Below are 19,037 nucleotides of genomic sequence, written 5' to 3' on the forward strand. Positions count from 1 at the left end.
TTCTATTTTTAGTATGATTGTATTTTTGTTATAATATTTTAATAAAGTAGAATCCGTTTCTAATAATTGTACTGATATTTTTGCAAGTTTATTTTAATCGTTAATTTTCAATACAATTATGTTGAAATAAAATTACATTTTCGTCTGCTAAATTTAGTTGAAGATAATGATATTTTACAGGCAGTATATTATAGCGTGACTCTTAACGGCATTCTTAAATTTTATGACGTCTTCAGTAGGCCAGTCTAGTTATTTAGAGTCCAAACTCTAGTTTAGCAGATAGTTGTCTGCAATGCAGCTGTGGTGATTTAATTACGTTGTTTTGATAATCTCTTGGAACCATGTCTAATGTTGCAGGAAATAGAGATGTATAAATAAAGGCCTCAATCGATTTAATTGAACAAAATACGGATCACAAACCACACATCAACTATAAGAGGAAACAACAAACATTGAACTGCTACAAACACATATTTACAAACGTCAAAAAACACAGAAACAGCTATTTGATAACACCTGTCATATTTATGACTTGGTACAGGACATACCCACCGTTTTATATGGCAATAATTACTGCTAAAAGATAACATTACGTGACAGTACAAATAATATTCATTCCTAAATATACTGAATTACTGGGCAGAATTTTTTTGTTCTCCAAAGTGTATGGGAGTACACAGTTTTCTCGTTCCCCCTGAAAATCATAATTAAATGTTTTCCGGTTATCTGTTCACTGTTATAGCTGCCAAGATGCTTAAGCAGAAATGGCAACTCTTATTCTTATGTTGTACTGTTACACCACTGTCCCATGTTATGGAATGGTTGGGATCCCGCCAACATGTTTAATCCGCCACATTCTGTATGTATGTGCCCGTCCCAAGTCAGGAGCCTGTAATTCAGTGGTTGACGTTTGTTGATGTGTTACATATTTTTTTTTTTCTTTTTCATTTTTTGTACATAAATTAGGCCGTTAGTTTTCTCGTTTGAATTGTTTTACATTTGTCATTTCAATGCCTTTGACTATCTACGGTATGGGCTTTGCTCATTGTTGAAGGCCGTACGGTGACCTAAAGTTGTTAATTTCTGTGTCTTTTGGTCTCTTGTTGAGGAGAGTTGTCTCATTGGCAATCATACCACATCTTCATTTTTATGTCTTATATTCCCCAAGAGAATCTTATTCCCATGTTCATTATTCTGATATTTGCTTATGTTGTAATTACTTTGATGTCTACATATACCATCATTCATAATGTCACGAAGAAAATCCTATGTCCATGTTCCTCAACTGGATATCTGCTTACTGTTATTGCTGACTAGATGACTAAGCAGATATACCGTCCTTTATTTTCCCCCAGAAAATCCTATTACCATGTTCGTCATTCGGAAATTCAATATATGTTTGTTTCTGAATAACTTCATATAAAACCAAAGGTAACTCCTCTGGTAATAATTGTTCATAAAATACAAGAAAAAGAACATTTTTTCCATTTCTTGAGTGAATACTTTCCATTCTAGCCATGTTGTATTCAAACATACAGTAGTAAGACTGTAGAAAAGATCTTGTTATTATACAGATTGTCTTTCGGCTGCTTTCAATTGCATGTATAATGTTATCTGTTATATCTTCTCCTGGAACAAAATCACGGTGATGTAAACATAACTTTAGATTTCCTTTTTCTTCGAGATTTGTGATGCAATCATTCAAAACAAATGCTCGATCTTCATCAGAATATGACACAAAGGCATCATACATAAAGTCCATCTTGATTTCTGAATGTTTTGTAGACCGAAACCGTTTCTTAAACTTTGTTTTATAATATAAGAAGTGAATTCTTCCTCTAAATGTGTAAAAAATGAAACGAAGTTTCTGTCTGTGTCTGTGAATAGAGATTGTAACTAATATTGCTATGAAGACAAATATTGCAGAACATGTGATAATTATTGACATTGAAAAATTCAAACAGTCACGCTGTAGATCGATTATAGTTCCTTTTTTAAGTGAATTTAATGCCAGAATGCTTCCATTATCAAATCTGCATGTGTATGTATCAAAGTTTATGAAACGATGACTACGACTCCACGTCCAATTCAAAACTGGGATTCGGTAACAGTTACATCGAAATGTATTGTTGCTGAAGTCAACCTTTATACTTTTACTTTTCTCGAAAAGTCTGTCAATGTTGTTCATTGATCCGTCATCCAAAAACCGGATGGTATTGCTTGACAAGTCTAAAATCTCTAAATCTACTAAATGAGATAAGTCAAAACTCACATCTGTCAGCTTATTATAACTTAAATCAATTATGCGCAAATACGGTTGGTCAACGAACAATTTGGAGTATAGATGCTGGATTGAATTCTTTGAGAGACAAACATACTGACGTCTGCTTATTTCTGAACGGACCAAGTGCATTACCCTCTAAGTTCAGAAATGTAACAAACGTTAGATTAAGATAGATCTTATTTATCTGATTGTAACTTAAATCAAGACTTTGCAAACTGAGTGGTGCTGGTATAGAACTTTCTTTACGGAAAGAGCGCGTTCCAGCACAACGGTCATTGTTTGTAAGATGAAGTTCACGTATTGGAGTTTCAAACAGCATAACATTAATATCTTTCCAAGGCACCATTTCTCTTACAAGAACACTTTTCATTTTCAGGACTTTAATTTGTGTCATGGACAAGCTTGAAATGATATCAATCAATGTATAAGGCTTAGATAAAAGGTCATAGCAAACGAAGTCTAGTTGCACATATTCAAGCTTGGTTAAAATACGAAAAGTTCCAGTCTCTATGAACATAACATTGCAATCTATAATGCTTAAATTAGTCAAATTTGGCGTGTATTTGAATGTGTCATTATATAAAGAAAAATTACAGACACCACTAAAAATAAGTGAAGAAAGATTATGTAAAGAAGAAAATCCAATCCCTAGTATTCTTTCCTTATCGGAATTAACATCTAATTTAAGCATATCCAACATTTTCAAATCTTTGACTGTTTCATCCGGAAGAATGAACGTACCAAGGACTTTCCGTTGAGGATTATTCTCTAGAACAGAAAGTTGTTTAAGTGACTCTAAAGGTTTAAAACACCCAGGTGGTAACTGTTTCGTATTATATCCTAGGTTATTATTTTCTAGTACTAGAACTTGAAGGTTATTAAGTCCTAAAAATGTCTTTTCATTTAGTGATTGCAACTCGTTAAATGATAGATCCAGTATGTTGAGATCACTTAAATCTTTAAAGGTATGATTTGTTATTTCTTTCATTTGATTAAACATTAAGTTAAGATTACGCAACTTTGTAAAACCAGCGAACATTTGATGATTTACTGGCTGCAACGCATTCAATGATAAATCCAGATTACGCAAATTTGTAAGCCCAGCGAACATGTGATGATTTACTGACTGCAACCCATTAGATGATAAAGCCAGTACAGTCAGATTGAGTAACGATTGAAAAGCGTTGTTTTCAATATTTTCTATGAAATTATACTCGAGATTAAGCTCATGTAGGTTTCCAAGTGCAGTGAACATTCCTTTAGTTACTGACTCTAATGAATTATGATATAAATCAAGTTTGACAAGCTTTGGTGTGTATTGGAAGGTATCATTTAGTATTTCGTCGATTCCGTTAGTGCTCAATATGAGGTGCTGTAAGTTGACAAGTCCAAAAAATGTGAACTCATAAATTGGGTTTATATTATTGTAGGATAGATCCAACACAGTAAGACTGAATAGATGTTTAAATACATTTTTTGGCAATCTTAATATTTGATTCCTGCTGAGATAAAGAAACCGCAGGTTCTGGAGGCCTTTGAATGAATCTTCATCGATTTCAGTGATTTTGTTAAAAGATAGATCTAAGACAACCAACCTTTTCAAAAGGGAAAAGGTTCTATTGAATATGTGTCCGATTAAATTATGTTGTATATAGAGGTAAACCGTGCCAGCTGGTGTATCTGGAACAACTGTCAGGTTTTTGTAAGAACAATCAACGTGTATCTCTTTATGTTGATTATAATGTTTACAGTGGAAATTTGTTGCCGTTTTTCCTGGTACTATGTTGTCTTTGTAACAGTCACCACTGAACAAGGAAGCCATCAATAATACCCTTAAAAACACAGCTTGCCTCATATTGCCCGGTGATTTCCTTTTTAGCTGAAAAATACAAAGACTCGTGTATTTGCTGAATAAGAAAGGACATTTCCTAGACTCATGTGAAACAATGTCGTGCAGAAAATGCGATTCAAATTATTTTTTCTACAATTAGAAATAAATTTTGTGAATTTACGGCCCAGATATATGTGACAAATGATATAAACTAACAGAATACTGAGGAACTTGAAAACCTTTTTTTTCTCTCATCAAATCACGATTTATCTTCAAATTATTTGTAGTAATGTTGTTATACTTCTTTTGACTAGATACACGAATAAACTGGCAGTAAGACATACCGCACTATATATTGACGCGGCACGAATTTATTGATTGGAGCTTTTGATATACAACTGAACAAAGAACTGGTCGACTTCTCATTTAGGCGATGGTTACCATCAGTGATTGCTTTTGATGGTGGACACACACATTATTAAAGTCAAAACATGTTCTATAAAACCAGATATAATCCACCAAGTTCTATATTTGGAAATGCCTGTACTAATTCAGGAAAATGACAGCTGTGTTCTATTCGTTTGACGTATTTGAGATTTGATTTTGCCATTTTCTAAAGGACTTTCCGTATTGATTTTCCCTTGGAGTTCTATATTTTTATTTGTGTCACTTTTATCAGTACATGATTTGAACATTTAATATGACGTAACCAATTCATCTTTCGAACTATTAATAGAACCGAACAGCAAGCTATAAAATTCCCCAAAATAACTAGTGTAAAACAATTCTATTTTACAAGTATTGAATAATTGAAAATGAAAACAAATATTTATCTCTGCGTTTTTAAGGTCTGTATATTAGTGTTAATACCTTGTCTTATTATTTTCCATACCATTTAATTCCAACTACCAATTTTTACTAGCAATAGCTTTAAGAGTCAACTATTTATTTTTGGAGTATGATCTCAGTAGTTTTTAAGTAAGTAAACTAAAGTTCATGTTTAAATTTCTTCGATTCAAATTATGCTCATGACGTCACTATATCAAAGTAATTACAATTTTGCACCGAAAGAACCGAATCGGTTAACAGTTAACATTAATTTGAATAAATTTATACATTAAAGATTAGATGACTCGCCCCTTTCGCTTATACATCATATTTCGTAACGATGAAGTTTGTACAAATTTGTCTCTTTGATCCTGAATGACGTTATGTAAGGAAAGAATCAACTGTTCAGTATACCTGAGGATTTTAATGAACACCTTAGCTCAGGTCAGAGAGTTTGTTAATGTCGTGTGTTTATTGAATATTGTGTAGACTAGATTATAATAATAATAATTATTATCCTACCAGTTTTATAACGAACAGCCACAGAGAATAAAAACAATGTTTGAATAGTCAATAAGGAAATTCAAATTTAAAAATACAAAACAAACCGTGTGAATCTTTTGGCGTAAGCATCCGTTATTGCACAGAGCAATGTAAAAGTGTTTTAGGAAATTGATACAAAGTCTTTTTTTGTAAATCGTTTAATTCAAATTGGTAACATACTTTGAATATATTGAATCGCTTGCAGTGAATATCTTTATAGACATTCAGTAAACCACAAAACCTATTACAATCGTTCTCTTTTGTATTTAGATTAGTTACACTGCATTTGTATCAAGCAAAGTGTTTATGTTGAGCCCCATTTTCATATAGTTAAAACAATGTCACCTAGAATGCAAACCATGTCATATGAGAAAAGGCATACTGTAAACCAACTTATTTTCGCGAGCGATTTATTTTCGCGGCTTTCGCGAGAAGAAAAATAACGCGAATATAAATCGTCGCGAATATGTAAAAAAAATAGATCGTTCCTTATTCAAATACTTCAAGTAAATTTGAAAATCGCGAAATTAAATCGCCGCAAAAAGGGATAGAAAGGGCTTAACGCGAAATAAAATATCCGCGAAAATAAGTTGGTTTACAGTAACTCCTATCGTGCAACAAAATAAAATTCTTGCATTCGTTGTAACATATTTTGGTGTGACTTTCGGAAAAAGGGAGGCATATCTTACAGTTTACAAATGAGGTTGATATATCAATGTATCAAGGACAAGTGTGTAAACTTGTAGGGTACATAATTGTAACAAGAGGACAAGTTTGTTCCTGACCCGGGACAAATATGTAATAATACAAATTTGTACCAAGTGTATATATTTTAAATATAATAGTTATAAAAAGTTTATTAGAGAACGCAAAGAGCAGTTGTACATATTTTGGTTCATTGACGTTAATTTGTGAATAAAGTTAACTTGTTTAATATTTTGTAGTAGAACATTTTGAATCCAGTTTTAAACTGGAAACGAACTCATCCTACATAGAAAAACACACGCTTGGCACAACTTTTTGGAACTTTGGGTCCTCAATGCTCTTCAACTTTGTACTTGTTTTGCCTTATAACTATTTTGATCTGAGCGTCACTGAGGAGTCTTATGTAGACGAAACGCGCGTCTGGCGTATTAAAAATTATAATCCTAGTACCTTTGATAACTATTTACCCTGTGTACACGTTACAAAAGTATACAAAAACATTGGTGTTAATTCTTAATTCCCATTCAAGTTTTTTTTTTTTTGGAGGGGGGGGGGGGGGGGGGGCTTAAATTGTTGCAAAATAAACTTCATAAAAAAACCAAAAGAAACTCCTCAGTAAATAATTGTTTATAAAATACAAGAAAGACAACATTTTTTCCATGTATTGAGTGAATACTCTCCTTTCTAGCCATGTTGAATTCAAACATTCATTAATAAGACTGTAAAAAATACCTTGTAATTATACAGATGGTCTTTCGGCTGTTTTCTATTGCATGTATAATGTTATCTGTCATATCTTCTCCTGGAACAAAATCACGATGGTGTAAACATAACTTTCCTTTTTTTAGAAGATTTTTTATGCAATCATTTACAACAAATGCTCGATCCTCATCTGAATATGACAGAAAGGCATCATGAATATAATCCAACTTGTTTTCTGAATGTTTTATAGACCGAACACGCTTCGTTAACTTTATTTTATAATATAAGAAGTGAAGTCTACCTCTTAATGTATAAAACATAAAACGGAGTTTCCGTCTGTGTCTGTGAATAGCAGTTATAAGTAATATTGATATGAAGATAAATACAGTGGAACACGTGATCATTATTGAAATAATATAGTTTCAAACAATTTTTCTGTAAAACAATTATTCTTTCTTCAAATGAATTGAATTTCGAACTACTTGTATGGTTAAAATTGCATTTGTACTGATCAAAATTAATGAAATGACGAGGACTTATTCTCATCCAATTCAGAAAAGGAACATTGGAACAGTCGCAATGAAACATATTGTTGCTAAAGTCAACTTTTATTATTTTACTTTGTTTGAGAAGAATGTCGATATTTGTCATTGATTCGTCATCCAAAAACCGTATTGCATTACTTGACAAATTCAGAATCTCTAAATTTACCAAAAAAGACATATCAAAACTCACATCTGACAGCTTATTCCAACTTAAATCAATTATGCGCAGATACAGTTGGTCAACGAACAACCTGGAAAAAATAGATGATGCAATTCTTTGAGAGACAAACAGACTCAAGTCTGCTTTTTTTTGTTAGCATGTAGCTATTTTTCGATAAGAACGGACCAAGTGCATTACCCGTAAAGTTAAAAAATGTAACAAAAGGTAGATTAAGATATATCTTATCTATCCAATTGTCACTAAAATCAAGACTTTGCAAACTAACTGGTGCTGCTATAGAACTTTCTTTACGACAAGAGCGTCTTCCAGCACAATGGTCATTGTTTGTTATATGAAGTTCACGTATTGGCGTTTCAAACAATAGAACAATTATATCTTTCCTAGGCACCATTTCTCGTTCAAGAACACTATTCATTTTGAGGACTTCAATTTGTGTTTTGGATAAACTTAAAATGATATCGACCAATGTATACGGCTTAGAGGAAAGGTCATAACACACAAAGTATAGTTGTACATATTCAAGCTTGGTTAAAAGCGAAAAAGTTCCTGTATCTATGAACAGAACATTGCAATGTATAATACTTAAATGAGACAAATTTGGTGTGTATTTGAATGTGTCATTATATAACGAAAAATTACAGAAACCACTAAAAATTAGTGAAGAAAGATTATGTAAGGAAGAAAATCCAATCCCTAGTATTCTTTCGTATTCGGAATTACCATCTTTTTCAAGCATTTCTAACACTTAAAATCTTTAACTGTTTCATCTGGAAGAATGATCGTACCACGGACTTTCCGTTGAGGATTATTCTCTAGAACAGAAAGTTGTTTAAGTGACCATAAAGGTTCAAAACACCAAGGTGGTAACTGTTCCGCATTATATCTTAGGTTTTTATTGTCTAGTCTTAGAACTTGAAGGTTATTAAGTCCTAAAAAGTAAAATCGCAAAAATACTGAACTCCGAGGAAAATTCAAAAATGACAAAATCAAAAGTTCCAACACATCAAACGAACGGATGACAACTGTCATATTCCTGACTTGGTACAGCCATTTTCTTAAGTAGAAAATGGTGGATTGAACCTGGTTTCATAGCTAGCTAAACCTCTCACTTGTATGACAGTCGCATCAAGTTCCATCATATTGACAACGATGCGTGAACAAAACAAACAGACACAATAGGTAAAAATGTCAAAAATGTCTTTTCATTTAGTGATTGCAACTTGTTAAATGATAGATCCAGTATGTTGAGATCACTTAAATCCTTAAAGGTATGATTTGATATTTCTTTCATTTGATTAAACATTAAGTTCAGATTACGCAACTTTGTAAAACCAGCAAACATTTGATGATTTACTGACTGCAACGCATTCAATGATAAATCCAGATTACGCAAATTTGTAAGCCCAGCGAACAGTTGATGATTTACTGACTGCAACGCATTCGATGATAAATCCAGTACAGTTAGATTGAGTAACGATTGAAAAGCGTTGTTTTCAATATTTTCTATGAAATTATACTCGAGATTAAGCTCATGTAGGTTTCCAAGTGCATTGAATATTCCTTTAGTTACTGACTCTAATGAATTATGATATAAATCAAGATTGACAAGCTTTGGTGTGTATTGGAAGGTATCATTTAGTATTTCGTCGATTCCGTTAGTGCTCAATATGAGGTGATGAAGGTTGACAAGTCCAAAAAATGTGTACTCATAAATTGGGTTTATATTAATATAGGATAGATTCAACACAGTAAGACTGACTAGATGTTTAAATACATTTTTTGGATCCGTTTTTATTCTGTAGTTAGTCACCACTTCGGTGTTATCATGTATATCTATTATATAGTCATTTTTATAAATTTACTGTTTACAAAAGTATGAATTATTCTAAATACTAAGGATTTTCTTATCCCAGACATATAACCTTAGCCGTATTTGGCATAACCTTTTGGAACTTTTGATCCTCAGTGCTCTTCAGCTTTGTACTTGTTTTGGCTTTCGTACTTTTTTTATCTGGGCGTCGCTGGTTGGTCTTGTGTGGACGAAGCGCTCGTCTTGCGTACTAGATTTTAGACCTGGTACCTTTTGTTAGCTATTATTCGTATGTTTCTCTGTCCTATATGTTCTCCCATTTATTTGTATTGTAGTCCTGTCATGTAATTTTGTCATTTTAATGTTATATTTAACATTGCCATAAAAGCGGGAGGTATGGCTAGCCACAAAACCAGGTTCAACCTACCATTTTTTTCTTAAAATGTCCTGTACCAAGTCAGGAAAATGACCATTGTTATATTATAGTTCGTTTGTGTGTGTGTTACATTTTAATGTTGTGTTTCTGTTGTGTCGTAGTTCTCCTCGTATATTTGATGTGTTTCCCTCAGTTTTAGTTTGTAACCCGGATTTGTTTTTTCTCAATCGATTTATGAATTTCGAACAGTCGTATACTTCTGTTGCCTTTATTTGGCAAACTAAATATTTGATTACTACTGAGATAAAGAAACCGCAGGTTCTAGAGGCCTTTGAATGAATCTTCATCGATTTCAGTGATTTTGTTAAAAGATAGATCTAAGACAACCAACCTATTCAAAAGGGCAAAGGTTTTATTGAATATGTGTCCGATTGAATTATGTTGTAGATAGAGGTAAATCGTGTCAGCTGGTGTATCTGGAACAATTGTCAGGTTTTTGTAAGAACAATCAACGTGTAATTCTTTATGTTGATTATAATGTTGCCGTTTTTCCTGGTACTATGTTGTCTTTGTAACAGTCACCACTGAACAAGGAAGCCATCAATATTACCTTTAAAACATTGCTTGCCTCATATTGCATGGTGATTTACTTTTTGACTGAAAAATACAAAGACTCGTGTATTTGCTGAATAAGAAAGGACATTTCCTAGACTCATGTGAAACAATGTCGTGGTGAAAATACGATTCAAATTATTTTTTTCTAGAAATTAATGATTTGTAAACTAGGGCGAATTACTCACAAACTGAATAAAATTCGAAATGAATTTGTGAATTTGCGGCCCAGATATATGTGACAAATGATATAAACTAACAGAATACTGAGGAACTTGAAAACCTTTTTTTTCTCTCTCATCAAATCACGATTTATCTTCAAATTATTTGTAGTCATGTTGTTATACTTCTTTTGACTAGATACACGAATAAACTGGCAGTAAGACATACCGCACTATATATTGACGCGGCACGAATTTATTGATTGGAGCTTTTGATATACAACTGAACAAAGAACTGGTCGACTTCTCATTTAGGCGATGGTTACCATCAGTGATTGCTTTTGATGGTGGACACACACATTATTAAAGACAAAACATGTTGTATAGAACCAGATATAATCCACCAAGTTCTATATGAGAAAATGCCTGTACTAAGTCAGGAAAATGACAGCTGTGTTCTATTCGTTTGATGTATTTGAGATTTGATTTTGCCATTTTATAAAGGACTTTCCGTATTGATTTTCCCTTGGAGTTCTATATTTTTGTTTGTGTCACTTTTATCAGTACATGATTTGAACATTTAATATGACGTAACCAATTCATTTTTCGATCTTTCGAACTATAAATAGAACTTAATATTTGGACGAGCAAATAATGAATGACATTGATAGAAAAAGGAAGATGTGGTTTGCGTTCCAATGAGACAACACTCCATCCAAGTCAGAATGAGACAAAATTAAACAATTATAGGTCAAAGGACGGCCTTCAACACGGAGCCTTGGCTCACACCGAACAGCAAGCTATAAAATCCCCCAAAATAACTAGTGTTAAACTATTCAGACAGGAAAACCAACGGTCTAATCTTTATTTTAATATATCTATTTCACAAGTATTGAATAATTGAAAACGAAAACAAATACTTATCTCTGCGTTTTTAAGGTCTTTATATTAGTGTTAATACCTTGTCTTATTATTTTTCATACTATTTAATTCCAACTACCAATTTTACTAGCAATAGCTTTAAGAGTCAACTACTAGTATTTATTTTTGGAGTATGATCTCAGTAGATTTTAAGTAAGTAAATCAAACTTCATGTTTAAATTTCTATGTATTCAAATTATGCTCATGACGTCACTATATCAAAGTAATTACAATTTTGCACCGAGGGAACCGAATCGGTTAACAGTTAACATTAATTTGAATAAATTCATACATTAAAGATTAGATGATTCGTCCCTTTCGCTTATACATCATATTTCGTAACGATGAAGTTTGTACAAATTTGTCTCTTTGATCCTGAATGACGTTATGTAAGGAAAGAATCAACTGTTCAGTATACCTGAGGATTTTAATGAACACCTTAGCTCAGGTCAGAGAGTTTGTCAATGTCGTGTGTTTATTGAATATTGTGTAGACTAGATTATAATAATAATAATTATTATCCTACCAGTTTAATAACGAACAGCCACAGAGAATAAAAACAATGTTTGAATAGTCAATAAGGAAATTCAAATTTAAAAATACAAAACAAACCGTGTGAATCTTTTGGCGTAAGCATCCGTTATTGCACAGAGCAATGTAAAAGTGTTTTAGGAAATTGATACAAAGTCTTTTTTTGTAAATCGTTTAATTCAAATTGGTAACATACTTTGAATATATTGAATCGCTTGCAGTGAATATCTTTATAGACATTCAGTAAACCACAAAACCTATTACAATCGTTCTCTTTTGTATTTAGATTAGTTACACTGCATTTGTATCAAGCAAAGTGTTTATGTTGAGCCCCATTTTCATATAGTTAAAACAATGTCACCTAGAATGCAAACCATGTCATATGAGAACAGGCATACTGTAAACCAACTTATTTTCGCGGCTTTCGCGAGAAGAAAAATAACGCGAATATAAATCGTCGCGAATATGTAAAAAATAGATCGTTCCTTATTCAAATATTTCAAGTAAATTTGAAAATCGCGAAATTAAATCGCCGCAAAAAGGGATAGAAGGGCTTAACGCGAAAAAAAAAATATCCGCGAATAAGTTGGTTTACAGTAACTCCTATCGTGCAACAAAATAAAATTCTTGCATTCGTTGTAACATATTTTGGTGTGACTTTCGGAAAAAGGGAGGCATATCTTACACTTTACAAATGAAGTTGATATATCAATGTATCAAGGACAAGTGTGTAAACTTGTAGGGTACATAATTGTAACAAGAGGACAAGTTTGTTCCTGACCCAGGACAAATATGTAATAATACAAATTTGTACCAAGTGTATATATTTTAAATATAATAGTTATAAAAAGTTTATTAGAGAACGCAAAGAGCAGTTGTACATATTTTGGTTCATTGACGTTAATTTGTGAATAAAGTTTAAAGAGCAATGAGGACCCAAAGTTCCAAAAAGACTAATATACAGACCTTAAAAACGCAGAGATAAATATTTGTTTTCATTTTCAATTATTCAAGACTTGTAAAATAGAATTGTTTTACACTAGTTATTTTGGGGAATTTTATAGCTTGCTGTTCGGTTCTATTCATAGTTCGAAAGATGAATTGGTTACGTCATATTAAAATTTCAAATCATGTACTGATAAAAGTGACACAAATAAAAATATAGAACTCCAATCATGATCATTGATTAAAGTTTTTATGTTGAGCCCCATTTTCATATAGTTAAAACAATGTCACCTAGAATGCAAACCATGTTATATGAGAAAAGGCATAACTCCTATCGTGCAACAAAATAAAATACGTGCATTCGTTGTAACATATTTTGGTGTGACTTTCGAAAAAGGGAGGCATATCTTACACTTTGCAAATGAGATTGATATATCAATGTACACAGATATATGTAATAATTGATTCAAACCAATAGAATGGGTGTTCCAAAGGAAACTGTAATACGAGTACGAGGCACTTTTGTAGAACACCCCTCATTAAAGAATGGTACGGCTACCATTGGAGTATAAAAGCAGGAGCAATATTTTGCTCAGGGTCGATTGTCATAAGTTTAGAAGACAAAGACCTGAAATTACGGTACGTTGATATTTGAGATCGTTGTCTCTTATAATAGTTACTATTACTTAAGTGTAATAAAGAACGGGTTGGTGCCTGTTAGAAATACGGACTTGTACAAATTGGAGTTTACAAGCTGAACCGTATAGTTGAACCGTATTGGACAAGTGTGATAACTTGTAGGGTACATAATTGTACCAAGAGATCAAGGACAAGTGTGTAAACTTGTAGGGTACATAATTGTAACAGGAGGACAAGTTTGTTCCTGACCCAGGACATATTCGTAATAGTACAAAAATTGTTGTAGTTAAAATAAACTTCATAAAAAAAACAAAGGAAACTCCTCAGTAAATAATTGTTCATAAAATACAAGAAAGACAAAGTTTTTTCCTTTTCTTGAGTGAACACTTTTCTTTCTAGCCATTTTAATTCAAACATACATTAATAAGACTGTAGAAAATACCATGTAATTATACAGATGGTCTTTCGGCTGTTTTCTATTGCATGTGTAATGTTATCTGTTATATCCTCTCCTGGAACAAAATCACAATGATTAACGATAACTTTAAATTTCCTTCTTCTTTAAGATTTTTTATGCAATCATTTAAAACAAATGCTCGATCCTCATCTGAATATGACAGAAAGGCATCATAAATATAATCCAACTTGTTTTCTGAGTGTTTTGTAGACCGAAAACTTCGTTAACTTTATTTTTAGTATAGGAAGTGACATCTACCTCTTAATGTATAAAACATAAAACGGAGTTTCCGTCTGTTTCTGTGAATAGCAATTATAAGTAATATTGCTATGAAGATGACTACAGTGGAACACGTGATCATTATTGAAATAATATAGTTCAAACAATTTTTTTTTGTAAAAAAAATATTCTTTCTTCAAATGAATTGAATTTCGAACTACTTGCATGGTTAGAATTGCATTTGTACTGATCAAAATTAATGAAATGACGACGACTAATTTTCACCCAATTCAGAAAAGGAACATTGGAACAGTCGCAATGGAACATATTGTTGCTAGAGTCAACTTTAATTATTTTACTTTGTTTGAGAAGTATGTCGATATTTGCCATTGATTCGTCATCCAAAAACCGTATTGCATTACTTGACAAATTCAGAATCTCTAAATTTACCAAAAAAGACATATCAAAACTCACATCTGACAGCTTATTCCAACTTGAATCAATTAGGCGCAGATACGGTTGGTCAACGAACAATTTGGAAAATAGATGCTTGATGGAATTCTTTGAGAGACAAACATACTCAAGTCTGCTTTTTTTGTAAGCATGTAGCTATTATCCGCTAAGAACGGACCAAGTGCATTTTCCGTTAAGTTAAAAAATGTAACAAAAGGTAGATTAAGATATATCTTATCTATCCAATTGTCACTAAAATCAAGACTTTGCAAACTAACTTGTGCTGCTATAGAACTTTCTTTACGGCAAGAGCGTCTTCAGCACAATGGTCATTGTTTGTTATATGAAGTTCACGTATTGGCGTTTCAAACAATAGAACAATTATATCTTTCCAAGGCACCATTTCTCATACAAGAACACTATTCATTTTGAGGACTTCAATTGTGTTTTGGATAAACTTAAAATGATATCAATCAATGTATACGGCTTAGAGGAAAGGTCATAGCACACAAAGTATAGTTATACATATTCAAGCTTGGTTAAAAGCGAAAAAGTTCCTGTTTCTATGAACAGAACATTGCAATCTATAATGCTTAAATGAGACAAATTTGGTGTGTATTTGAAGGTTTCATTATATAAAGAAAAATTACGGACACCACTAAAAATTAGTGAAGAAAGATTATGTAAGGAAGAAAATCCAATCCCTAGTATTCTTTCGTCTTCGGAATTAACATCTAATTCCAGCGTATCCAACATTTTCAAATCTTTAACTGTTTCAAGCGGAAGAATGAACATAGAAAGTACTTTCCGTGGAGGATTATTCTTTTGAACATAAAGTTGTTTGAGTGACTCTTAAGGTTGAAAACACCCAGGTGCTAACTGTTCCGTATTATATTCAAGGTTATTAACGTTGAGTCTTAGAATTGAAGGTTCTTAAGTCCTAAAAATGTCTTTTCATTAAGTGATTGCAAGTCGTTATTTGATAGATCCAGTATGCTTAGATCCGTTAAATTTTAAAAGGTATGATTTGATATTTCTTTCAATTAATTGGTCATTTAGTTGAGATTTCGCAACTTTGGAAGCCCAGCGAACATTTGCTGATGGACTAAATGCAACGAATTGAATAATAAATTCAGTACAGTTAGATTGCGTAATGATTGAAACACATTGATTTGAATATGTTTTGTTTTTATGAAGTGAGCACCCAGATTAAGCTGATGCAGGCTTCCAAGTCCAGTGAACATTTCCCTTAGTTACTGAATATAATGAATCATAAAATAAATCAAGAATAACGAGCTTTGGTGTGTATTGGAAGGTGTCATTTGGTATTTCTTCGAACCCATTATTGCTCAGTTTAAGGTGCTGTAGGTTAACAAGTCCACCAAGTGCTTTCTCGTGAATTGAGTTAATGTTATTGTAGGATAGATCCAATACAGTGAGACTGACTAAATGTTTTAATACATTTTTGGCAAACTAAGTATCTGATTCCTACTAAGATAAAGAAACCGCAGATCATGAAGGCCTGTGAATGAATTTTCGGTGATTGCATTTATTTTGTTGAAAGATAGATCTAAGGCAACCAACCTATTCAAAGGAGCAAAGGATTTGTTGAATATTTGTTAGATTAAATCATTTTGTAGATAGAGGTAAACCGTGTCAGCTGGTGTATCTGGAACAACTGTCAAGTTTTTGTAAGAACAATCAACGTGTAATTCTTTATCTAGATTATAATGTTTACAGTTGAAATTTGTTGCCGTTTTTCCTGGTACAGTGGTGTCTTTGTAAAATTCACCACTGAACAAAGAAGCCATCACTAATACCTTTAAAACATAGCTTGCCTAATATTGCCTTGTGATTTAGTTTTGCTGAAAAATACAAAGACTCTTGTATATTCTGAATAAGAAAGGAGATGTCCTTGATGCAAGTAAAACAATGTCGTGAAAAAATACGATGCAAAGCATATTGTCTAGAAGTTATTGATTTGTAAACTGGGGTGAATTACTCACAGACTGAATACAAATCCGAAATACTTTTATGTAAAGTTTGTGAGTCAATGGCCCAAATATATGTGATAAATGTTATAAACTGACAGTATGCTAATAAACTTAAACACGCAAAACACTTTTTTTTTCTCATCAATTCACGAGTAATCTTCAAATTATTGGTATTCATGCTGCTACACTTCTTCTGACTAGATAAATGTAAACCATTGACATACCGCACTATTGACGTGGCACGAATTTCTTGTTGGGAGCTTTTGATATACAACTGAACAAAGAACTGGTCGACTTCTAATTTAGGCTATGGTTACCAGCAATGATTGCCTTAGATGGTGGACACACCCATTATTAAAGACAAAATGTATTCTATAAAACTAGATTTAATCCACAATGTTCTATATAAGGAAATGCCTGTACCAAGTGCGGAATATGACAACTGTTTTCGTCCTTTACTCTAATACATCACATTTCAAAACGATGAATTTTGTACTAAGTTGTGGATTGATCTATTATGACGTAATAGTAAGACAAAAATAAACTTTACAGTTAATTTGAGGTTTTAAATGTACAGATTAGCTCTGCCCAGAGAACTTTTTAATGTCGTGAGTTAATTAAATTATGTGTGGAGAAGATTATAAAAGAAATTATTATCCTACCAGTGTTATAACGAACAGCCACTGTGAATGAAAACAATGTTTAAATAGTAAATAAGGCAATTTGAATTTAAACATACAAAAGAAGTCATGTGATTCTATTGACGCAATCATTCGTTATTGTACAGAGCAATGTTAAAGTGTTTTAGGAAATTGATAACAAAATATTTTTTTGTTAATCGTTTAATTCAAATTGGTTTCAAAATTTGTATAAAATGAATCGCTTGCACTTAATATCATTATAGAAGAGGCACGAAATAAAGGCAACAGTAGTATACCTCTATTCGAAATTCATAAATCGATTGAGAAAATAACAAATCTGGGTTACAAACTAAAACTGAGGGAAACACATCAAATATAAGAGGAGAACAACGAAACAACCGAAACTCAACACTAAAATGCAACACACACAGAAACGAACTATAATATAAAAATGGCCATTTTCCTGACTTGGTACAGGACATTTTAAGAAAAAAAATGGTGGGTTGAACCTGGTTTTGAGGCTAGCTAAACCTCCCGCTTTTATGGCAATGTTAAATATAACATTAAAATGACAAGATTACATGACAGGACTACAATACAAATAAATGGAAGAACATACAGGACAGAGACACACACAAATAATAGCTATCAAAAGGTACCAGGCTTATAATTTAATACGCCAGACGCGCGTTTAGATTACATAAGACCCGTGAGTGACGCTTAGATAAAAAAAGTTCGAAAGCCAAAACAGGTTCAAAGCTGAAGAGCAAAGATACCAGAGGAACATTAAAACTCATATATCGAAAACAAACTGACAACGTCATGGCTAAAAAAGAAAAAAAACAAACAGACAAATAATAGTACACAAGGCACAACATCGAAAACTAAAGACTAAGAAACACGAACCCCACCAAAAACTTGTGGGTGATCTAACGGTGACATGAAGCAGACATTCAGCAGACCAGGAAACAATTAAACAATTAGTGCAATCATGGTCTTTGGTATTCAGACTAGGTGTTTGCAACTTTTTACGTCGAGTCGAATATTCATTTAATACAAAAAATCACCTAGAGCGCACACCTTGTCATTTGTAAAAGGGCTTTGCATTGATCATTAATCCTATTGTCTAACACAATAACATTTCATTTATTCGTTGTATCATATTTTATGTGACTTTCGAAAAGGGAGGAATATCTTAGACTTTACGTAATATCAGCTTGATATATACACAGATCTATGTGACAAATGATACAAATAAAAAGAATTAAATAATTACTCATGATAAACACCACATCATGAACAACAAAATAATCAGTTAAAAAAGAACAACCCTATAATATGGACAAATGAATTGCATGCTAATTATTAAGGATAAAATAACATACAAAGTAGCCATCGCTCTTTTAGTTAATTGGCACTAGTTCTTAATATATGCTGCAATTTGGAAGTATTTTTAGTGTTAAAACTAACATATACCGTTATTGACCTGCCGATCTAAAACAAGTTATTCACAAAACGCTTTAACCTTTACCTATTAAAAGGTACCGAACATCTGCATACACATTGACCGAATTCATTTTTGCCATTTTCATTAATCTGCCACAAAAGCAAAAATAACCCGCTATTTGGTATAACGTTAATGATATCTATAGAATCACT

At 32.5% G+C, this 19,037-nt stretch overlaps 1 protein-coding gene across 1 annotated transcript; it reads right to left on the reverse strand.

The window, feature by feature from the left end:
• Positions 1-1,526: 1,526 nt before the first annotated feature.
• Positions 1,527-15,750, reverse strand: LOC127709629 (insulin-like growth factor-binding protein complex acid labile subunit; the record flags this gene model as incomplete). The annotated part of the gene is made up of 5 exons (XM_052215234.1): positions 1,527-1,546; positions 3,026-3,656; positions 8,974-9,236; positions 10,135-10,196; positions 15,671-15,750. Coding segments are annotated over 5 exons (1,056 nt in total), but the record flags the coding sequence as incomplete, so codon positions are not given.
• Between the last annotated feature and the right edge of the window lie 3,287 nt (positions 15,751-19,037).

Source organism: Mytilus californianus, unplaced genomic scaffold, assembly GCF_021869535.1.
Source record: "Mytilus californianus isolate M0D057914Y unplaced genomic scaffold, xbMytCali1.0.p SCAF_7, whole genome shotgun sequence".
Lineage (NCBI taxonomy): Eukaryota > Metazoa > Mollusca > Bivalvia > Mytilida > Mytilidae > Mytilus > Mytilus californianus.